Here is a 22,134-nt window from a genome sequence, read left to right on the forward strand (position 1 = left end):
GTTAAGGGTGTTTCCATGAACAGTCTTACACTAACCAGTCAGTGCTGACAGAGTCCGACTGTGCAGCGACTCCCCCCAACCAACTGCTGGCATTCATAAACTTCTCCTAAGAATAAGATATATGAATAGAATTGTTACTACATGGAGAATGCAAGTAGTTACTAAAACAGACATGTCAGGGTTGGTGACAGGTTCTCTTTCACCTCTTCCCGGGACTTTAAGCATGGCGCCCGCTCCCACATGTAGCGGGCGCCATAGCCGCTGGTGCCTGCTGTTTCATATAGCAGACACATGCGGCAAAAAGTCCACAACTGGCAATAATGCTGATTTCTAAGACTTCAGATGGCGTGGTCAAACCTGACCATGGCATCTGAATGCTCTAAAACCCGGAAGCGCACCCTTATAACTCTGACATTGATAGGGTCATTATACCCCCTTCTTGCTCTGTGCCATACATGTGCGGTGCAGTGGACAGGTAGATCACGCTCACTGTGGTTCATGTATGGCCCAGTGATGACATCTGCTAAGGATGATGATTTCTAATATCTATTGATTTTTCAGGATCCTTTAACACTTTATTATACACAGTCTGAAGTCCCTGCTCATGGCTATGCTGATATGTCAATCACTATGTGATAGGTTCTGCATTTAGTGGACACCCCAGGAAGGGGGCACATTTTGCCATGGGAGCTAAACAACCTTGATAAATCACCGGCATGATTATACAGACCGTGTCTGAGGGAATATCGGGGTATCTGTACTGACAATGAGTAAGAAGGACTGGTTTAGTTTTGCTAGTTATATGGTAATATCATTAAATATGCAACATTTAGAAAATGCTAATAGATTCAATTACTATACTGAAGAAGAAAATTGGAAGAGAGTTTTTGAGGACTGATGATGATACTACTAAATGAGAAGCACAAATTTTTTCTTTCATAAAAATTGTAGTAGTGATTGTCAGCAAATTGAGCATGGTATGATACATTGTTTTCCATATTTAATTTTACTTTTTCATTTCTATATTAGAATGGGAATATTTATGTTCATGGAGCACTGGATAGAGAGGCTAAGGACAAATACATACTGACCTTAATAGCATCTGATGAAGGAAATCCACCAAGACAGGTAATGCAGAGAATTTGTTCACGTTACAGTATCTCACAAAAGTGAGTACCCCACTCACATTTTTGTAAATATTTTATTATATCTTTTCATGGGACAACACTGAAGATAGAGGGGGTTCTCTACACAGGTTCTCACCATTCATTATTAGCAGAGCCACCAACCTGGGATTGGTCCCCTCTTTCTTGTAGCAATTGCAGCCTCCTGGACTTCATCTATAGAACATTCACCACACATGACAAATATGTTTTTTAGCCGAAATGGGATACCTCTGGGGTTCTTCGGGAGAGGAAAGTTTTTAGTAAGTTCCCAATTATAAAAAGTTTGGTTATTACTGCATTAGTGTATGAAGATCTATACTCTAGGTGTGAGTCTGTATTGCTTGGTGAGACCTCAGAAAGCTGCGTTGATATACCAGTATCTCACAAAAGTGAGCACACCCCTCACATTTTTATAAATCTTTTATTATATCTTTTCATAGGACAACACTGACTGAAGATATGACACTTAGATGCAATGTAAAGTAGTCAGTGTACAGTTGTATAACATTGTAAATTTGGTGTGCCCTCGAAATAACTCAATGTGTCTTCATGTAATACATAAAGCGCCCGTCTAATAGGATTTGTTTGCTTTCATAGAGCTTTGCAAATGCGGTGATTTTCATAAAGGACATTAATGACAATGCCCCAACTTTTGCAAAAAAAGAATATTCTGTGGATCTGACCCTAAATAAAGTAAAAGCAGGAGATACAGTTCTATCAGTATGCGCTACTGACCTGGACACTGGGAACAATTCATTTATTTCTTACAGGTAACACATAATTGATTCGAGATAAGAAGCCACAATATTACATAAGCTGTCAATAATTTTTACATACTTTTATTTCAATTAATTTGGGTTTTGGACATACCTGCTGCTTCTAGTTGAGCATATTAATAATTAATTAAAATTCTTTTCAGCTTTGCACAGCCACATAGAGGACTTGCCATTAATGAAGAAAATGGAGACATCTTTTTAACAAGTAATGCATCTGCTATTAGTATGGAAACCAGTATTGTTATACCTGTGATTGCAACCGATCATGGTGTCCCGGCTCTGTCTTCTACTGGTAAATGTCTCCCAATTTTCACTGAAATTGAATAATTGTATTATATTGTTTTAAATTACTTTGGAATTCACTACTGAAAAAATATAGATGATACCATATAATGTTTTCTATCTTTAAAGTGGACAAAAGCTTCCACTTAGACCAACAGGTCTCACTGACCACAACTCTTCAGATTGTTGGAACTGAAAGGCATAAAACAATTCTATACCCACCCAATTTACCTACAGTCCTTGCAAGGTTTCAAATGTATTGTCACCTTTCTTTCCTTATTGTGTCCTTGGCCAACTCTACCCAGATGTTGGTAGTTGGATAGTTTTTCTAGGAAAAAACATATGGGGTCATTTATCAAACTGTTGTAAAGTAGAACTGGTATTGTTGCGCATAAAAACCAGTCAGATTCCTCCTTTTCCAAAGGAGCAGTCCAAAATGAAAGGTGGAATCTGATTGGTTTCTATGGGCAACTAAGCCAATCCTACTTTACACCAGTTTGATAAATGACCCCTATCGAGTTTAGGGACCTACCGAGGTTTGCAACCATTTGTGATATTTAGGAATTGATGCTTCAGTTAAAGGCTATGTACACCTTTGGGGGCAATTTTTTTTATTATTGCATTGTGCTCATTTTGAGCTAAAATATTTTTCTAAATTGGTCTTTATGAAAACGATGGTATTCTTTTTTCTGTACAGAGCTGACATGCTCTAGCAGCAGCCTTTGGATTTTCTGTCTTTACCGTCACACCTGGAGCAGATGGACTCCTTATCTCTGCTCTCTGAACACTCATTAAAACTCAGTTCTTATCTTACTGATAAGAATGTGGCTTAAATAAGGTTTATTAGATGACCGTTAACCCTTTGTGACAGAACATCTCAATATTTTTAATAAAGGCCAATTGAAAAAATTATCTAGCCAAATATGAGTAACATGCAGTCATTTAAAAAAAATGCCTCCGAAGGTGTACATAGCTTTTAAGTCAAAATAACTGAAGATGCTCCAACTTTGAGCTGTATGCTGTGTGTTAATTTAGGTTGTCCAGGATTATATTCTAAAGAGGACCTTTCTCCTGTTTTGATGTTGCAATATCAATACCTGGCACTGTAGGGCGTATTTACTAGATGTCATATTGCTAATTTCTTTACTGATATGCTGCTCCATTGGGTGCTGTGCCCCCCGTTCTGTTTTGCCACCCTGTTTGCTAATCAATAGCATTGGTACAGGGAGGAGGAGATGGCCGTGTTTCTCAGTGGGCGTCTCCTTCTCCCTAGCTGTGACTTGTCCAATCACAGAGGCTGTGACGCGGTCCGCTGTGATTGGACAGCTCACAGCCAGGAAAAAGGAGACACACCCTGAGAAATGCGTCCATCTCCTCCTCCCTGTACCGATGGTATGGGTTAGCATACAGGGTAGCAAAACAGAACTGGATACACAACCAAATTGCTGCCAACTAAATCTGTAAATGTTCTTAATGTTCTCTCTATTTTTTTTTTTTAGTTACTGTAATCATCAATCTTTCAGAAGGCCAAACAAAGTTTGTGAATTCCAACTATAGTTTCAGTCTTCTCGAAGGGATGCCAGAAGGCAGTGATGTTGGCACTGTTAAAGTCACTGCAGGAGTAGATGTGTCAGTAATGTATTTTCTTAAGACATATGCAACAGTATTCTCCATTACAGAGAAAGGTACAATTATTACACGTGTCATATTAGATCGAGAGGAACAAGACAGTTATAATGTTCTTGTGATGGCTGTGGACAAGCAGGATTCTCCTAATACAGCAGCTGTAGTGGTGAGATGTATTTCTTTATTATTAAAGGGGTTAGCTACTTTCTGGATACTGTTGACCAATGTATTACTAATATAGCTTTTGTTGAAATTCTGCACCATTTTCTATATTTTAGAAGGTATACTCCCTTGCGTAAAAAGTCTTTTGTTCTGTCCACATGGAGGTCTTGTCCATAAATGGCTGCTGATGGAGAGTCATGTGACCAGGCAAATCACCTCCATGTTATGCCTTCTCCATTCAAATGCACTGTGCCTGCCATCTGCACTTGTTCTGTTGGGAGCTTACTGCAGGTGCAGTGTGGTTAAATGGAGGAATCAGGGAAAGGAGTCAGCCACCAAGGGCTACAACCACCCTCAACCACTACCATCTTCTCCTGGCCTCCAGCAACCACTGCACCTCCTACCTGTGTCACGTTTGGGAGGGAAACACCACACCAAACATAGGAGGGAAAGGTTTGAGGGAGTAAAGTCTGGAAACTAGGGAAATGAGATTGACACCTTCTAGTAAAACCCTAATCAAAGTCCTGACTAACTACCAGTATGCCTACCCAGAGGTAGGCAAGTTCATACACCATATACCTAGTGTCCTAACTCACCCTATAGGACCCGGGTGCTAATGTCAGGACTGAGACAACCTGTTCCTCCAAAAGGAAGGACGAACAGGAGTCTCCTTCAGGGCTTAATACAAATGACAGGGAAATGCAACACACACAAAATAACGCATACAAAATACAAAAGGGAAAGAAAACACTTAACTTCAAGTGGCTATGGCAGCATCAGGAACTCAGCCGAGATCCACACACCAGCTATCCACAACTCAAACAGAAGCTATAAACCGCATAGCATAGTGGGAGAAACAACAATAAATAGAGAAGGTTAAATTACCATAATAGCCACACCTGGCGAAAGAAGGTGTGGCAAGCACCAGAAACAACACAGATGTCATTTGATCCAAACGGAAAACATGTCAGATCAAACCACGTGTTGCCAGTCTCATCGATCTCCTGCCACCTGTCGCGGGAACGTCCGTGACAACCTGCTTCATGTCACATATGTCTGCTTCATGGAAACCTCAAATGCATGACACAGAATGACCCTTTTCCTAAATTCTATTTACTTCTTTCAGTGTTATGAATCTTTTAACATGACAAATTTAAACATGTTAGAGGATTTATTCCAAAAAATAATGGACATTGAGGAGCTGCTATGAAGAAATAATGTTTTTGAAAACTAGATTTGGAAAATATGTTTCATTATTCAGTGAAACCTCAGGGTGGCCAAATTGCATTGAAAATCTTCTGGACAAATGACATTTTCAATGAAAATAGCCTGTATGCATACAGTCGTGGCCAAAAGTTTTGAGAATGACACAAATATTAGTTTTCACAAAGTTTTCTGCTAAACTGCTTTTAGATCTTTGTTTCAGTTGTTTCTGTGATGTAGTGAAATATAATTACACGCACTTCATACGTTTCAAAGGCTTTTATCGACAATTACATGACATTTATGCAAAGAGTCAGTATTTGCAGTGTTGGCCCTTCTTTTTCAGGACCTCTGCAATTCGACTGGCCATGCTCTCAATCAACTTCTGGGCCAATTCCTGACTGATAGCAACCCATTCTTTCATAATCACTTCTTGGAGTTTGTCAGAATTAGTGGGTTTTTGTTTGTCCACCCGCCTCTTGAGGATTGACCACAAGTTCTCAATGGGATTAAGATCTGGGGAGTTTCCAGGCCATGGACCCAAAATGTCAACGTTTTGGTCCCCGAGCCACTTACTTATCACTTTTGCCTTATGGCACGGTGCTCCATCGTGCTGGAAAATGCATTGTTCTTCACCAAACTGTTGTTGGATTGTTGGAAGAAGTTGCTGTTGGAGGGTGTTTTGGTACCATTCTTTATTTATGGCTGTGTTTTTGGGCAAAATTTGGAGTGAGCCCACTCCCTTGGATGAGAAGCAACCCCACACATGAATGGTCTCAGGATGCTTTACTGTTGGCATGACACAGGACTGATGGTAGCGCTCACCTTTTCTTCTCTGGACAAGCCTTTTTCCAGATGCCCCAAACAATCGGAAAGAGGCTTCATCTGAGAATATGACTTTGCCCCAGTCCTCAGCAGTCCATTCACCAAACTTTCTGCAGAAGATCAATCTGTCCCTGATGATTTTTTTGGAGAGAAGTGGCTTCTTTGCTGCCCTTCTTGACACCAGGCCATCTTCCAAAAGTCTTCGCCTCACTGTGCGTGCAGATGCGCTCACACCTGCCTCCTGCCATTCCTGAGCAAGCTCTGCACTGGTGGCACTCCGATCCCGCAGCTGAATCCTCTTTAGGAGACGATCCTGGCGCTTGCTGGACTTTCTTGGATGCCCTGAAGCCTTCTTAACAAGAATTGAACCTCTTTCCTTGAAGTTCTTGATGATCCTATAAATTGTTGATTGAGGTGCAATCTTAGTAGCCACAATATCCTTGCCTGTGAAGCCATTTTTATGCAACGCAATGATGGCTGCACACGTTTTTTTGCAGGTCACCATGGTTAACAATGGAAGAACAATGATTTCAAGCATCACCCTCCTTTTAACATGTCAAGCCTGCCATTTTAACCCAATCAGCCTGACATAATGATCTCCAGCCTTGTGCTCGTCAACATTCTCACCTGAGTTAACAAGACGATTACTGAAATGATCTCAGCAGGTTCTTTAATAACAGCAATGAAATGCAGTGGAAAGTTTTTTTTTTGGGATTAAGTTAATTTTCATGGCAAAGAAGGACTATGCAATTCATCTGATCACTCTTCATAACATTCTGGAGTATATGCAAATAGCTATTATAAAAACTTAAGCAGCAACTTTTCCAATTTCCAATAATTATGCAATTCTCAAAACTTTTGGCCACAACTGTACAGTAGTATGTGATAGAGATGAAAATCTGGTGTAGATAAAGGGGTGGTCTTCTCAAAGAGGTGGCCTTTTAAAGATGTTTCACTATAACTTATATCAGCCACACTAATCTCCCTTATCTTCTTTTCCAGGTCACCATCACTGTTTTGGATGTGAATGATAATGCACCAATCTTCTCACCAGTCATAAACCCAAATGTCACATGTCTGGAAAATGAGAATTTCAAGGATTTGGCTGCCATTGTCGCTACTGATCTGGACATTGGAAACAACAGTGCCATAATATATTCCTTGGAAAATGACTTTAATGGCACCTTCTATATTAACAGCTCTAGTGGCCACTTAATGAATATCAAGCCATTAGACCATGAAAAAACTGATAGATATGACCTGAAAGTAATAGTAAGTACTGAATGCCCTGGATGATTCTTGTGTCCATGATAGCAGAGAAGGGCAACCCTATCTTCTTGGCAAAGACAGGTACAAACCGTGTGACGTCTGGAGAAATATGAGCAGAACTGACAGAAGACCAGATGAGATGGTAATTTCCTAGTAGCGTCACACTGGCTCACCAGAATACCAGAGGATCTTCTGGTGGGCCCAGGCTCTGATACCTAGTGGGAGAAATAAACTGTGGAGCTGCCTTCAGAGCCAATAACTTGCCACTATTTCTTTGAATCAAAATCTATTAGACTTTATTGATGATATAGGGTTTGCACCCTGAGAGTAATTTCCTCTGATGGGCCCAAGGAACCCCAGTCAGACCGTTTCCTAGCACCATCTTTGCTTGATTCTAGTGACCAACGGAGGTCACACCCTGTCAGACCCCCTCCAGTCCGACATCGCAAAATGCCATTGATGTCTTTAATTGTGAATAATATGATATTTTTTCACAAATAATTAACAGATGGGAATGAGGTCCTAATATAAAAAAGAGGGCAGTATGCAGAGAATCGTTCTTTTTTTCTAGATAGGTAACATTTACATGATCCTCCAGGAGTCACATTGGATCTGATATTACGGTTATTTCTTTGCAGGCTCAAGATTCTGGGATCCCACCACTGTCTTCCACCATAATAATTCATGTTACTGTTCAGGACGTTGATGATAATGATCCGATCTTTGAAACCAATTCATACAACATTACAGTAAAAGAGAATGAACCTCCTCAAGTGGTAATAATGCCTAATGATATATTATTAAAAGTAAATTTAGGTAGAAATATCGCTTCAGTGAAAAAGTGAAAAAAATCCCTTTTTAACTTGCAAACACATTTATTTACATAAAAATATAAAAGAAAGGAAACTATACACATTTGGCATCACTGCGTTAACAACTGTGCTTTTTGTTCATTCCACTACCCAAAAAAGGAGGTTAGGCCATCAATAGTGAACTCCTGGAACACTCCTATAAAGTAGTTGCCCCATCTCCACCTTTCATGACCGAGATGAGAATACCCACAGTAAGCACTGGTCGAGGGTGGGCAGAATTACGGAAACAATTGAGCAGCTGGTGCACTACTGTTTCCGTAGCTCCTATAGCAGTGAACGGGCGTTACACAAGCTAAACCAGTTTTCCTTTACATCAGTTTTGATAAATCTCCCCCATAATGTATGTCTCGATGATCAGGATACAGCTGCGCCCTCCTGCTGTGGGTAATCAAAGAATCCCAATCCAATATGGTAAAAAGCAAATCAAGGGGCAATTGTTTCACTGGTTTGTTAGGGCAAAATAAAAGTTGGAAAATAAAAGAAAAGAAAATTATTCCAGTAACATGCAAAGCTTTTGGCATGCCTGATGAAGCTGACGGGCCGCCAGCGAAACGTGTTGCATGTTTGTAGTAGTCTTATTTGCATCTTTTATATGCCATCTTTTATTTTGCGCTAATAAACCCTCAATTTGCATTTTTCTTTTTTCCAAACAAAGCCCTGGGCAGGTGGGAAGGGAGTGCACAGTCCAAATCGGGGAATCCACTCACTCAAATGTAGAATGAAAAAAAAAAAGAAGCTAGATCAGCACCTCCAAACAATGTGAAAATAGGCTTCTATCTATCCATCATCCATCTATCCAGTATAATATATGTCCACAATAAAATAAAATAAATCTAAAAATGTCTCTTTCATTGTATTTTTCATTTAGATATTAAATGTTTCGGCTGTGGATTTAGACACTGGGTCCAATGCTATCATTTTCTATTCCTTCACTGAAGTTTCTGACTTGTTTTACATTGGAAAAGAGTCTGGTAGTATCTCCAACCTGAAGCCTTTAGACTTTGAGGAAGCAACCAAGCATGTGCTGTCAGTGATTGCTTACAGCCCAAACAGCAATCAGTCCCAGAGCACTGTCACTGTCATAGGTAGGTGTAACATAATTTTTGAAGGGGTCGCCCCACAAAAAATATTTTACATTTTTTTTCAAACCAGTATCTGGATCTGAATACTTTTGTAAATGCATGTAATTAAAAATGTACTATACCCTCTGAGCTATTCAATCAAATGTACCTGTATAGCTCCACCTACTGTTTGCTTTTTTCCTCCTCTCTCTGTCCACCTCACTGTGGTGGACGCATATGCTCACAGCTTCTAACAGTTCCATCCTTCAACTGCCACCAGCCAAATCTTCTGTTAGAAGCTGTGACAGTTACAGGACATACCCCCTGAGCTGATAACTTGAAATAAATCTAGGAGAGCAATTGGATCAATGAATGGGGAGCTCTCTGGATCCACAAACCGCAAACTTGCTTGGAATGTATGTAAAATTTAATTTGCATTGTCCCTTTTGTACTTGTAACCTTTTCCATAAATCATTAATATAGGTGATGGGATCTCTTATTATTTTATAACCATTTCTGTCTGGGGGATCAGTTTTTCTGAACTTGGACAACCTTTTAGAGTTTTAGCCACTTTTTCATTAAAGTGTCCACGAAGGAGGCCTAGCTAAAGGCCCCTTTACATGGTCCGATGTAGCAAGAGATTGTCGGGAAGAAAGAGTTCCTTTGTGGCGATCACTTGCTCATCAGTGAAGGAGAAAGCTGCATTTACATGCAGCGATCTCCTCCAAAGTATGAGGAGAAGTAATCGCTAATGCCAATGCTTGTCCCCATACCGATTCACTGTTTTCTGGCAGCAGAGTCCTGTTTAGACAGCACAATCTGCTGCCAGCAAACTATGATTTTTAGGTGACAGAACCAACGCTCTATTAACCAATGAACGAGTGTTTTTCTCATTCATCAGCGGCACCTTTACACAGATAGATTATCGCTAATGAGCATCCATACTTCCAGTGTAAAGGAGCCTTAAGTGAATTTATAAAACCTGCCAGATTTATTAATGGCCTACAGCAGATTTTTGGTGAAAAATAAAAGTATAAAGTAAGCCAAAATATACTGAAAAAAGTGATCTGTAGTTACTTAATAATAAAACTTAACTTTTCATAGTTGCCTTCTTATAAAATAATTGGCCCTAAAATACTTACTGATAATGCATATACTCAAACAAAGTACAATATATGGAGCTTCTGTCGAAGTAAGTCCCCACTATATAATCAAATCCTGGAAGACAAAATCATTTCGTGGAGCAGGAATAGAAGTGCACGGCAGCACTTTGGATGGAAAACTGTTTGTCCTACCGCTCCATAGATTGATTCCTGTACAGTATCTTCTCGGAGACTTGATGTGAATAATCCTCGGGAAAGTGGAATTGCTGAAAAAAGGATAGGGGTCCGGACTAGATCTCCCTAATAATGCCCTACAGGGGGGTGCTATACTGGCCCTGATAGACTAACCACATAGCACCCGCCCTCACAAGGGCAACCCCATCTGGAACCTAACCCTGGAATTGATTGACCCTGGTTAGCCCTCTCCTACTGGGATCCAAATGGGCCAAATTTATCACAGTGGCTCATGATGATAAATTTATTGGATAGACGCTTTTGTCTAACTTTACACTACCTATCGGTTGGCTTACTTGTGACAGCAAGATATGCTCTTTACCCCCTAGGTGAAATAGGCATGGTGGTGGTTTTTTTTCACCACTGGTTTGTGGCAACTTTGGGTACAGTTTGCTGTGCGACAATGTTTAGATGCCTGCACATTAATGAATGTGGGCCAGTGTGTGCCACTGAGGTATATATGGCACATTTTCTGACTGTCTCATCTGAGAATGTCCATATTTAAGACAAGGTCAGTAAATCTTCCCCCATGATTTAGCCAAATTTAAGGGAATTTCTAGTGTTGGACCATAAACTATTATGACTTGTTTTTACTGGTCAAATTGGCCAAATTGCAGTCTCGTCTATGCCCATAGATCATAGATTTTTACAATCACTATGATTTATTTTTTCTCAGTGCAAGTAGAAGATGTCAATGAAGAAGGGCCTACGGTAGAATATCCAGTATACCATACAGTAATATGGGACAGTGAATATGCAACAGGAAGTATGATTCTCGACATAAATGCAAAAAAAGGAAATAATGCTATGGATGAAGGAATCCACTATTCTATTTCAGGTGCATGGCATACATGTATTTGTCACATCTCAGTAAAATTTGGTGTTGAAGGCATCTGTCAGCAGATTTGTACCCATGAAACTGGCCGACCTTTTATGCTTGGCAGCGGAAGGCATCTGTGTTGGCCCCAAGTTCAAATGTTGCTGAGAAAAATGATGTTTCAATATACGCAAATTAATAGCAACGGAGGCATTGCCGTTACACCTAGAAGCTCAGGTCTCTCTGCAACTGCTGCATCCTCTGCACCTGAATTGATAGGGCCAGGCAGGGAAAAAGTGGATATGGCGCAGCAGTTGCAGAGAGAGCTGAGCCTCTAGGTGTAATACCAACGCCCCCATTGCTCCAACAGCCTCATTTGCATATATTAAAACATAATTTTTCTCAGCAGTGTGAGCACAAATGAACATAGGACCAACACAGATGTCTTCAGCTGCCAAGCGCACATGTAACAGGTCAGCCAGTCTCATAGGTACAAAACTGCTGACAGGCGCCCTTTAAAATGTCCTGTTCATCATTTTTATCTTATAGTTTTGTTTGCAAGATTACCAAAAATCTTTGAAAGTGAAATATTGGTAATTCTTTGTTTTAGATGACAACAAAGAGAAGCTTTTTTCAATAGCAAATGGCACTGGCCACATCTTTTTAACAAAAGACCTTCCACAGCACAGTGTCCCTGAGTACTCTGTCCTCACAGTCACTTGCACAGACAGCGGGACGCCGTCTCAATCAACATCTGTCAAGGTACTCTATGTTATTTAAGGCTCTGTTCATACTTGCTCTATGAGTGTCCATGTGTTGGGGATTCTGCTACTTTTGACACGGTATATTGTTCACTACACAATGCTTTCTTTTTTTTATTTAAAGGTATATGTGGTTATATCACCACATGATATCACCACTCCGGTTTTCTCAGCAGAATATTATAATCCTGAACCACTCAATAACTGGACCGATCCTCATACGTATTTAATACAGGTCAAAGCATTTTATTTAGAGTCAACAGTACTATACAGTATAGAAGAAAAGGAGAATAAAGGTAACATTATTCTTTACATTCAAACTATCGCTTTACTAAGATTAGGGAGAGATTTAAAGTAAAACTCTGACCTGTTAGAAAGGTATATGATGTAATCTGTAGGGAAGGTAATCTCATCAGTGACTGTATTTGTGAGTTATAACCTCCCTTCTGATCCTCAGCTGTGTCATGTGACCAACTCTCTGATCTCCACCTGACACAGGACAGGAAGTCAGTTACTTCTCTATTCATTCCTATGAGACCGACATTGAGGCTCCCATAGGAATACATAGAGAAACTGACTTCCTGACCACACATAAGATGCTGTGTTATTTAGAAAGTCTGATTGCTGGTCACATGACACAGCTGAGAAACAGAAGGGAGGAGATACCTCACAAATACAGACACTGGTGAGAAGATTACCTTCATTACAGATTACTTCATGTACCTGACTTCTAGCAGGTCAGAGAATAAAAAATATTTTGTGGGAGTTTTTCTTTAACAGAAAACTGGAGTCAGAAAGCTGCACAGTTTGGCACACATCATGCTTGCGCGAAACTTTTGCAACTTTTTTGGGGGGTTTAGAACACTGGTCGCCACTTTCCAAAAAGTGAGCAGAGCAAAGGGGTCGGGTCACCAGTAGAGGGGCAGCTATAGCCAACAACACAGCCCATTTATTATAATCTATGCCAGGAAACGGGTGTTAATTAGATTAGAAATCTACATCTGATTTTGGACCTGTATAGATGTGCCACAGTTATTAAAGGGATTGTGTCACCATTAAATGTTATGTTAATATAATTCAGCATGAAAAAGATTTACTTTTCTAATTTATTTTTGTTACCAGAATGCTCCAGATATTCTCTTTATTTCATTATAATGGTGCCCCCTAGTGTTTAAAGGGTGTCTCCTGGAATTAAAGGGGTTGTCCGGGTTCAGAGCTGAACCCGGACATACCCTTATTTTCACCCAGACAGCCCCCCTGAGGCTAGCATCGGAGCATCTCATGCTCCGATGCGCTCCCGTGCCCTGTGCTAAATCGCACAGGGCATGGGCTTTTTTGTTTTCAATAACACACTGCCGGGCGGTAACTTCCGCCCATCAGTGCCGGTGACGTCACCGGGGTTCCTGTCAGCCCCATGGAGAGCCCCGGTACGTCACTGAATTTCCAAAAAATGCCTTTGCCCTGCGCAATTTAGCGCAGGGCAAAGGAGAGCATCGGAGCATGAACTGCTCTGATGCTCATGTCAGGGGGGCTGCCTGGGTGAAAATAGGGATATGTCCGGGTTCAGCTCTGAACCCGGGCAACCCCTTTAAGAAAATTTAAATACTTAAATATTACTTTATAATAAATATATTCCCAAATGCCTTTCATTAGTTATAATGGCTCGTTTTGTCTGGGGAGCAATCATTAGGAGAAATAAAATGGCCGCCGTCCTATTAGTCCACTCAAAACCTGTCCACACATTAGGACAAGTTACTTCACAATCACTGAGCCAAAGAGCTGCCTCATACTTCTCTCTGCTTTACTTGTCGGAGATTATGATCCTGAATACAGCTGATAAGATCTTCAGCAGAATTTTTGTAGGAATGGAGTTCATGAGATGACTTGAAGTACAGAGAGGAGGGTGGTATGTGGATAATGAGCAGCAGCATTTGTATGTAGTCTCCATTACCACAGTCTGTCCTGTCCATCCTCTGTGTACTTCATGTCTCCTCATGGACTTCATTCCTACAGGGATTCAGCTAAAGATTTTATAATCTGCATTCAGGATCATAATCCCTGACAAGTAGGAGAGGAGGCTGAGGCAGCTCTTTAGTTCAGTGTTGTGAAGTAACTGTGTGATTAGGACAGGTTTTGTGTGGGCTAACAGGACGGCAGCCATTGTATATCTCCAGATGATTGCTTTGTAGACAAAATGAGCCATTATAACTAATGAGAAGTAATTGGGAATATATTTTTCTAATAAATATATTAATATATTTAAGTATTTTCTTTTTTTAAATACCCGGAGAACCCCTTTAAGAATAGGGTACTTGCAAACTGTTCTTGTTATGTAATGTTATTTGATATGTAGATGCCATGTAATATCCCAACATATCTCTGTATGGATCAGTCAGGGTTAAAGAGGTTTTCCAAGATATTAATACTGATGACTTGTCCTCTGGATAGGTCATCAGTAGATGACCTGTCCTCTGGATAGGTCATCAGTATCTGATCGGTGGGGTCCGACACCCGGAACCCCTGTGAGCACCGTGGCCTTCTCGCAGCTTTTCCTAAGCCACTAACTGTCACGTTCATCTGTCATGTGGCCTAGGTGCAGCTCAATCCCATAGAAGTGAATGGGACTGAGCGGGATACCAAGCACAGCTGCTATACAATGTTTGGCACTATGCTTAGGAAGCACAGAGAAGGCCACAGCACTCACAGGAGCACCGGTGGCTTTTCAAATCGTTGATCAGCGGGGGTGCTGGGTGATCTTACAGATCGCAGCACGGCGTGCACACGGCTGGTGCCTGTATATTGCGGAGCCTTGCGTTCGTGTGCATGAGTCCTTACAGAATATTCTACTAGAAAATTACACTTTGACTGACATTTTACGGCATACTCTATGTCATTTTAAAATATAGATTATTTTGACATGGATCCACTGTCTGGAATAATGAGAACTAAGAAAGCTTTAAAGATAGAAGACTTTCCTAGTAATGTGACTGTGAAAGCAACAGATTCGCACCGTTCCCGGATATACAGTGAAACTATTGTAAACGTAACTGTTATCAACAGTAACCAATATGCGCCTGTCTTCTCCAATTCTTCGGAAAAAGTGACATTAAAAGAGGTGAGAAAATATACTTAAAGGGACAATAAAAGTGACATAACAAGATAATGAATGTAAGCAACCTGAGGGTTTTATTTTGCACACCACCTGCCTTTAGCTCCTTGAAAGAGCTGATTCAAAGAAATCCACCCAAGTTCCTTCTCAATTCTAGTACGTAGTCTCCTCTTAGCAATGCTTCTGGCCCCAGGCTTGTACACATCAGGTGGGGTTACGTGCAATGCTGCAGCCAATCACTGCCCTCAGCGGTAACTGTCCTGAAGCAGCACCTCACCTCACTGCTGGTTCACATGCTGCTTGGGGACATGTCTGCGTTGAAGCCAGTAATTGGCCACAGCAACAGACATGGGAGCAGGTGAGCAGATTTCTTTGTTTAGGTAAGACGCAGTGGAATACCCCTTTAAAGTCGGCTGGTAGCATCTGTAGAGAGAGCTTGAAGGGATAAGGGATAAGATTGTCATGTGCTAATCTGCTGCATGTACAGTACTAGTGTAAGAACCTGGTCCCACTCTGCAGTTTACAGAGGCAAACACCGTTCCAGTTTCTGCCACGATCTTTCACTCTGAATGCTGCGGAACTGAACGAAGCTAAACTGCAAATTGAAACCCACTGTGGCTTCCAGCGGCGTCTGACCAGACACAGCTCCAAGAAGGGACATGTCCCTAAGGCCTCATGCACACGACCGTTGTGTGCATCCGCGGCCGTTGTTCCGTTTTTTTTCGCGGACCCATTGACTTTCAATGGGTTCGTGAAAAAATCGGAAAATGCACCGTTTGGCTTCCGCGTCCGTGATCTGTTTTTCCAGTCTGTGAAAAAAATATGACCTGTCCTGTTTTTTTCACGGACAACGGTTCACGGACCTATTCAAGTCAATGGGTCCGTGAAAAATCACGGATGCACACAAGATAGTCATCCGCGTCCGTGTCCGTTTTTCCTATCATTTTCAATGGAAACTTGACTTAGTTTTTTTTTTCACTTTTCATGTCCGTGGATCCTCCAAAAATCAAGGAAGACCCACGGAAGAAAAAAACGGTCACGGAACAACGGAAATCCGTTTTGCGGACCGCAAAAAAAAAAAACGGTCGTGTGCATGAGGCCTTATTGGCTCACTTCTGGCAGTGTGACCTCCCGTTGAAAACAATGGGAGGCAGATACCATGTGGATGCCAATCGAATTTTGGCACGGAACCTGTGCCAAAATTCTAAGAGCAAAAATAGTGTGAACAGACCCTTAAAGTGTAACTGTCATTCTTTTTTTTTATAATGTGTAGGGGCAGTAATAAGACACAAAACCTGTCCTTAGAGAAGGTCACATTAAGTTCATCCTGAAATTTTATCCACAAGCCAAATATCCCTAACTTTTTGTGAATAGCGTATATAGGGATTTCAATTACTTTTTCTCCAGAACGAAGTAATGGATCACTAAGTATCATTACATTCAACTGAGCTAGTCCTTCAAAGCATTGGGCCTGGTTTGACAGTAAACACTGAGTCATGTGTCGCACAGGCCACCATTGCATTCAGTGATTGGCTACGGAAGTCACATGCCCGCTGTCAACAGGGTGTTGATGCTGAGAGAGAAGGGAGCTATCTAAAAAAGTAAAAATATGGATAACCCTTTTAAAGAAATGCCTTTATCAGTTGAGTTGATAAAGTATGTGCAGCTTCTCTCATCTCCCTCTCTTACATTTGCTTTCCTATGTTTTTTTTTTTTTGTAGGAGGAGAGCGTTCCTACATTCATTGTTCAAGTGCAGGCTACAGATAAGGATCCAGGGAGAAATGGTCTCATCAGATATTCTTTACTGAACAATTACTCCGATTCATTTACTATAGATGCCACAAATGGAAAGGTCTTTGCAGCTACATCCTTTGATTTTGAAACTGGTCCCCATGAATTCCAGGTCAGAGCTGTCAATAAGAGAACTTTATTAACAAACTGAACATAGCTTACTAGTTCTCTATAATTTGTGTAACCAAAATGTCATTTGTGTAAGTAAAAGAAAAAAAGATTGTCTAAGTTAAACTGCAAACTGGTAAAATAACTAGGCGTCTTGTAGGACCGCGCGATTATTAACAATTTTCAAGATAACCACTCCAAGTCTGAACCATCCACCTCTGGGTATATGGGAAAAATATTGGTTTCCACAGACAACTTCCCCCTCCACTTGTTGCTGTGGAATATAAAAAATCAAGTACTGCTATCATTAACCCCATGCACTCCTGGTATTATACTCACAAGCGCACGCGGGTATACAAGCACATCAGACGAAAGCCGTCATTACGAGCTGCTCTTATTCTTTTCTTCCCATAGTCAATTCTACAGAAAATTCGCTCTGATAGTGAAGCACTGTCACCAATGTATATATAAACAGATTTTTCATTATACTCAAACGTCAGTAGCGGTATAGGCAAATCAAAAGAGATAAAACACAGCAGTCTTGTGCACGCCCGACCCGGGTTTCGCTCCAAGCTTCGTCAGGAGCATATACCTCAATCATCCGCACAAGTGTTTAAATATCCACCCAGTTCCCCTCCCCCTTTTGTTCTCAAAAAAACTATTCTTAGATTGCCCGTATTCACCTTAAAACTACTTTATAAAACCTCCCTAATATTGTAAAACAAACCACAACAAAAGTTAAAATATATTATATCTTTTTCATACTACCCGCCGCTACTTCTATCTGTTTTCTTTTTCAACCACTACACTTTCATTCATAAAGTTGCTCCACAAGGTGATCCGCCTCGATAAATGGTCATGTGGTTTGTATCCACCAATCACAATTCAGGTGGGCCGATCCAAGTCTATTATTATCCATATTTCGAATTACAGAGCATAGGGACCTCTTACTTCCATGTACTAGTCTATCAGACAGGGTTTTAAATCAAATTCCACGTTCAATCCCTGGGGCTGGATCGTATCTACAGTAGTTCATAGATCCACTTTACCTCTTTGCGATCTATCTTTGCCACAGCATCTCACTCCCCCCCCCCCCCCCCCGCCAGTTTGCCTTCACTAGTTCATTCCCGTAAAGATAAGTCCCCTCAGGTTTTTTAGGTGAGCAATTTTAAAATGTAAAGATACTCCTTGTGTCTCTAATCCTTTTCTAATGTTCCTAATGTGTTCTTGTACACGTGTTTTTAATTTCCGCATGGTGCGGCCCACATACTTACGGCCACAAGGGCACTCCAGCATGTAGACCACTCCGGCGGTTTTACATGTGATGTTCTCCTTAATTTTAAAATCCTTATTTCTTTTTTTTGGAATGGACGGTTGACACTCTACACTGTCTGTTGTTCTTATCCCTATTTTTACATGGGAGACAGAACCCACACCAGGAGAATTTATCTCCTCCTTTACTCACGTCATCTATGGAAATGGCACTGTGCACCCGATGTTTTCCAAGATTGGGGGCTTTTTTAAAAATAATATCCAGACAATCAGGGATTTCTTTTCCTAGTACAGGGTCATTTTTTAATACTGCCCAATTCTTTCTGATGGCATTTTTAATAATGCCCACATGCGTATTATATTGTGTAAGGAACATGAAGCGAAAATCTTTATTTATCCCTTTAGGGTACTTTCACACTTGCGGCAGAGTGATCCGGCAAGCAGTTCCGTCACCAGAACTGCCTGCCGGATCCGTCAAATCGTATGCCAACTGGTAGCATTTGTAAGACTGATCAGAATCCTGATCTGTCTAAGAAATGCATTGAAATGCCAGATCCGTTTTCCGGTGTCATCAGGAAAAATGGATCCGGCATTTATTTTTTTCACATTTTTTTCCCAGTATTTTCAATGCTGGATCCGGCACTAATACATTCCTATGGAAAAAAAAGGCCGGTTCCGGCATTCAGGCAAGTGTTTGTCTCTGTCCTGATCAGTCAAAAAGACTGAACTGAAGACATCCTGATGCATCCTGAACGGATTGCTCTCTATTCAGAATGAATGGGGATAAAACTGATCAGTTCTTTTCCGGTATTGAGCCCCTAGGATGGAACTCTATGCCAGAAAAGAAAAACGCAAGTGTGAAAGTATGCTTACCTCTTTCTTTTCCTTTTCTATTTCCCACATCTTCTATATTTCTACTACAGCTTATTAACTCATCCCTCATATATCCCTTTTCTACAAATCCCTTCTGTATAATCTGACTCTGTTCTCTAAACGTAGTTACATCTGTGCGGTTACGGTAAATACTTTTGATCTGCCCCTTCGGAATATTCTGTAACCAGGGACCCTAGTGGCAGCTATTGATATCAATATAGCCATTTACATCTGTCTCTTTGAAGAAGGTTTTTGTTTTAAAAATCCCTCCCTCAACGAAGATCATCAAATCCAAGAAGTTCATCGCTTCATTACTGATACTACTAGTAAACTTCAAGTTCCAATTGTTTATATTCAATTCCCTAATGAATTCCTCCATTAGATTGACAACTGGTAAAGTGTGCTTCATGAGTTTCCATAACTACAGAGTCGAATGAAGAGGGATCTAGGACATGTATTGAGCTAGTCAATGAGATATTATACAGCGGTCAATGATAATTTCACTACTGTATGCTCAATATCATGCACCTGTAAGAACTATGCAGTATTGGCCTGGGGTACCTTGGGCCTACCAGATGAAAGCATTCTCAGGGCCTGACCCCTATGTTATCAATAAAGTCTAGGTTTTGAATCAAACAAATAGACACTAGTGGCAAGTGATTGGCTCCAAAGGAGGCCAAATTTTTTTTGTCGTGGACTTTTGAGGTCCACTATGGTATTAGAGCCTGGGCCCACTGGAGGATCCTCTGGTACTCTGATAGGCCAGTCCAACCCTGGCAATATATATTGCTGAAATGACTAAGAAGGAGCGCACAAATATGTATGGCCACATAGATAAAGTAGAAGTCAAGTATGAATTTTAAGTGTAATTATTCAGTTTTATATGAATACTGTGAAATAAAACCTCTCTATGGACTGTGCCTAGATTTTCATCTGTGCGGAGGATGATGGGATTCCACAGAAAAAGCAAGACTACCTTACTCTCATTGTTCAAGTCCTGGATATTAATGACTGGGCACCAGTTTTTCTACCACATGCCTCTATATATGTTGAAGAAAATACACCAGTTGGCACAGTCATTGGCCAAGTCGCAGCAACTGATGAAGATAGTGGAGACAATGCTTTCATACTCTACAGTCTGCTTGGTAAATAAATATGTATATGGTTTATATAATATGTGGGCCTTCACTGTACAAGCAGTAAAATATGGCCGAATATATGTTCACACATTGAGTGATTTTTTTATCTTGAGATCCATCACGCTTCATTTTTTTGTTAGTAGAGCAAAAAGCTGTTGGGATCTTGTAATAGTGTAAATAAGAACAACTGTATTCCTCATGACAAATAGTATGGTACTTGATCTATGACCTGTCAAAATGTCCACATTGGAACCTGTAACATACACCTGCTTTATCTGGTTGCCAAATATCTGGCTAAGGGAAGGGAGGGGGGGGGGGGGCACACTTAAATGCAATTGAAGATCAACAGTCCAACACATACATGACAAAGACCAAGAAGGATTATAAAAGCAGACCACACATCAAGTATCTAAATATATAACAATCTTTATTACAATATTGTATGCAATGATTTAAATTTTGTGGTGTTTAATAAAGATTGTTATATTATTAGATACTTGATGTGCATCTGCTTTTATAGTCCTTCTTGGTCATTGTCATAAACTACCATTTAGTGACAATAGACAATACAATACTCTCCTATCTGTACTCTGAAGCTGCTGACATTTTGTTTATTTGCGGACAGATGATGATGACCAGTTTGATATAGATGGGCTGCTAGGGAACATTTTTGTGAAGCGTCCTCTTGACCATGAACTTAAAGTAGAGTCAATACTGACTGTAACAGCCAGTAATAACAAGACAGAGCCCTTCTACCAGGTAAGTGTGTACTGAGTGACCAGTTATTCTAATATATCTTGGTTGCCTTACCAAAAGTATACTGTGGTCCCTGAAATTGTAATGCCTCAGTTTATAATATTACCAATATGAAATGGTCTTGAAACCACATTAAAACATACCATGCCACAGACACTGCTGATTTGAAGCACAATGATTGGCTGAAAGATGCAACCAATCACACTGGTGAATTTACGGGAAAATTATCTGTATTACTGAAGTGCACGCTCTAATTGGCTAATTGGTCTTTAACGCGGGGCAAAAGGGGCAGCTGCCCCGGGCCCAGTTGCTCCTGGGGGGCCAAAGGCAGCTGCCTCTTGAGCCTCGCTGGCCACTGGTGACATGCGGGGCGGCGGCAGGGCACAGGGAGATGAGCACTTCCATTGTGGAAGCACTCATCTCCATAGTCATCTGTATCGCCGCCCTCAGGACTGCGATACAGATGGAAGTGCTGCGGCGAGGCAGGGGAGGGAGAGGCCTAGTGCTGCAGCCTATCAGAGGCCGCTGCAGGCGGCGCGATGATGTCATCGCACCGCCTGAGCTGTACAGCGCGGGACACAGGCTGGAAGAGTCCTGCAACGCATCGCTGCCAGCCTGATGGAGGTAAGTATAAGTGTTTATATGGTACTACTACTGGCACATGATTGGGGGGCATCTATGGGGCACTTGTTACAGGCACATTATTGGGGGCATCTATGGGGGCACCTGTTACTGGCACATGATTGGGGGGGCATCTATGGGGGCACTTGTTACTGGCACATGATTGGGGGGCATCTATGGGGGCACTTGTTACTGGCACATGATTGGGGGGCATCTATGGGGGCACTTGTTATAGGCACATTATTGGGGGGCATCTATGGGTGCACCTGTTACTGGCACATGATTGGGGGGCATCTATGGGGGCACC

The 22,134-nt window shown here is 41.1% G+C and overlaps 1 protein-coding gene across 1 annotated transcript in view; it reads left to right on the plus strand.

The window, feature by feature from the left end:
• Positions 1–22,134, plus strand: part of LOC120999301 (protocadherin Fat 4-like) — a 311,103-nt gene that overhangs the window by 41,869 nt on the left and 247,100 nt on the right. Inside the window, exons 12-25 of the mRNA XM_040430172.1 lie at positions 1,030–1,128; positions 1,764–1,936; positions 2,086–2,234; positions 3,724–4,016; positions 7,043–7,312; positions 7,948–8,085; positions 9,050–9,266; positions 11,256–11,417; positions 12,007–12,158; positions 12,282–12,453; positions 15,064–15,272; positions 16,988–17,170; positions 20,237–20,456; positions 21,076–21,209. Coding sequence (XP_040286106.1) covers positions 1,030–1,128; positions 1,764–1,936; positions 2,086–2,234; positions 3,724–4,016; positions 7,043–7,312; positions 7,948–8,085; positions 9,050–9,266; positions 11,256–11,417; positions 12,007–12,158; positions 12,282–12,453; positions 15,064–15,272; positions 16,988–17,170; positions 20,237–20,456; positions 21,076–21,209 — 2,571 coding nt within the window. The remainder of the gene's footprint in view (positions 1–1,029; positions 1,129–1,763; positions 1,937–2,085; positions 2,235–3,723; positions 4,017–7,042; positions 7,313–7,947; positions 8,086–9,049; positions 9,267–11,255; positions 11,418–12,006; positions 12,159–12,281; positions 12,454–15,063; positions 15,273–16,987; positions 17,171–20,236; positions 20,457–21,075; positions 21,210–22,134) is intronic.

The sequence above is a fragment of the Bufo bufo genome, chromosome 4 (assembly GCF_905171765.1).
Source record: "Bufo bufo chromosome 4, aBufBuf1.1, whole genome shotgun sequence".
Classification (NCBI taxonomy): domain Eukaryota; kingdom Metazoa; phylum Chordata; class Amphibia; order Anura; family Bufonidae; genus Bufo; species Bufo bufo.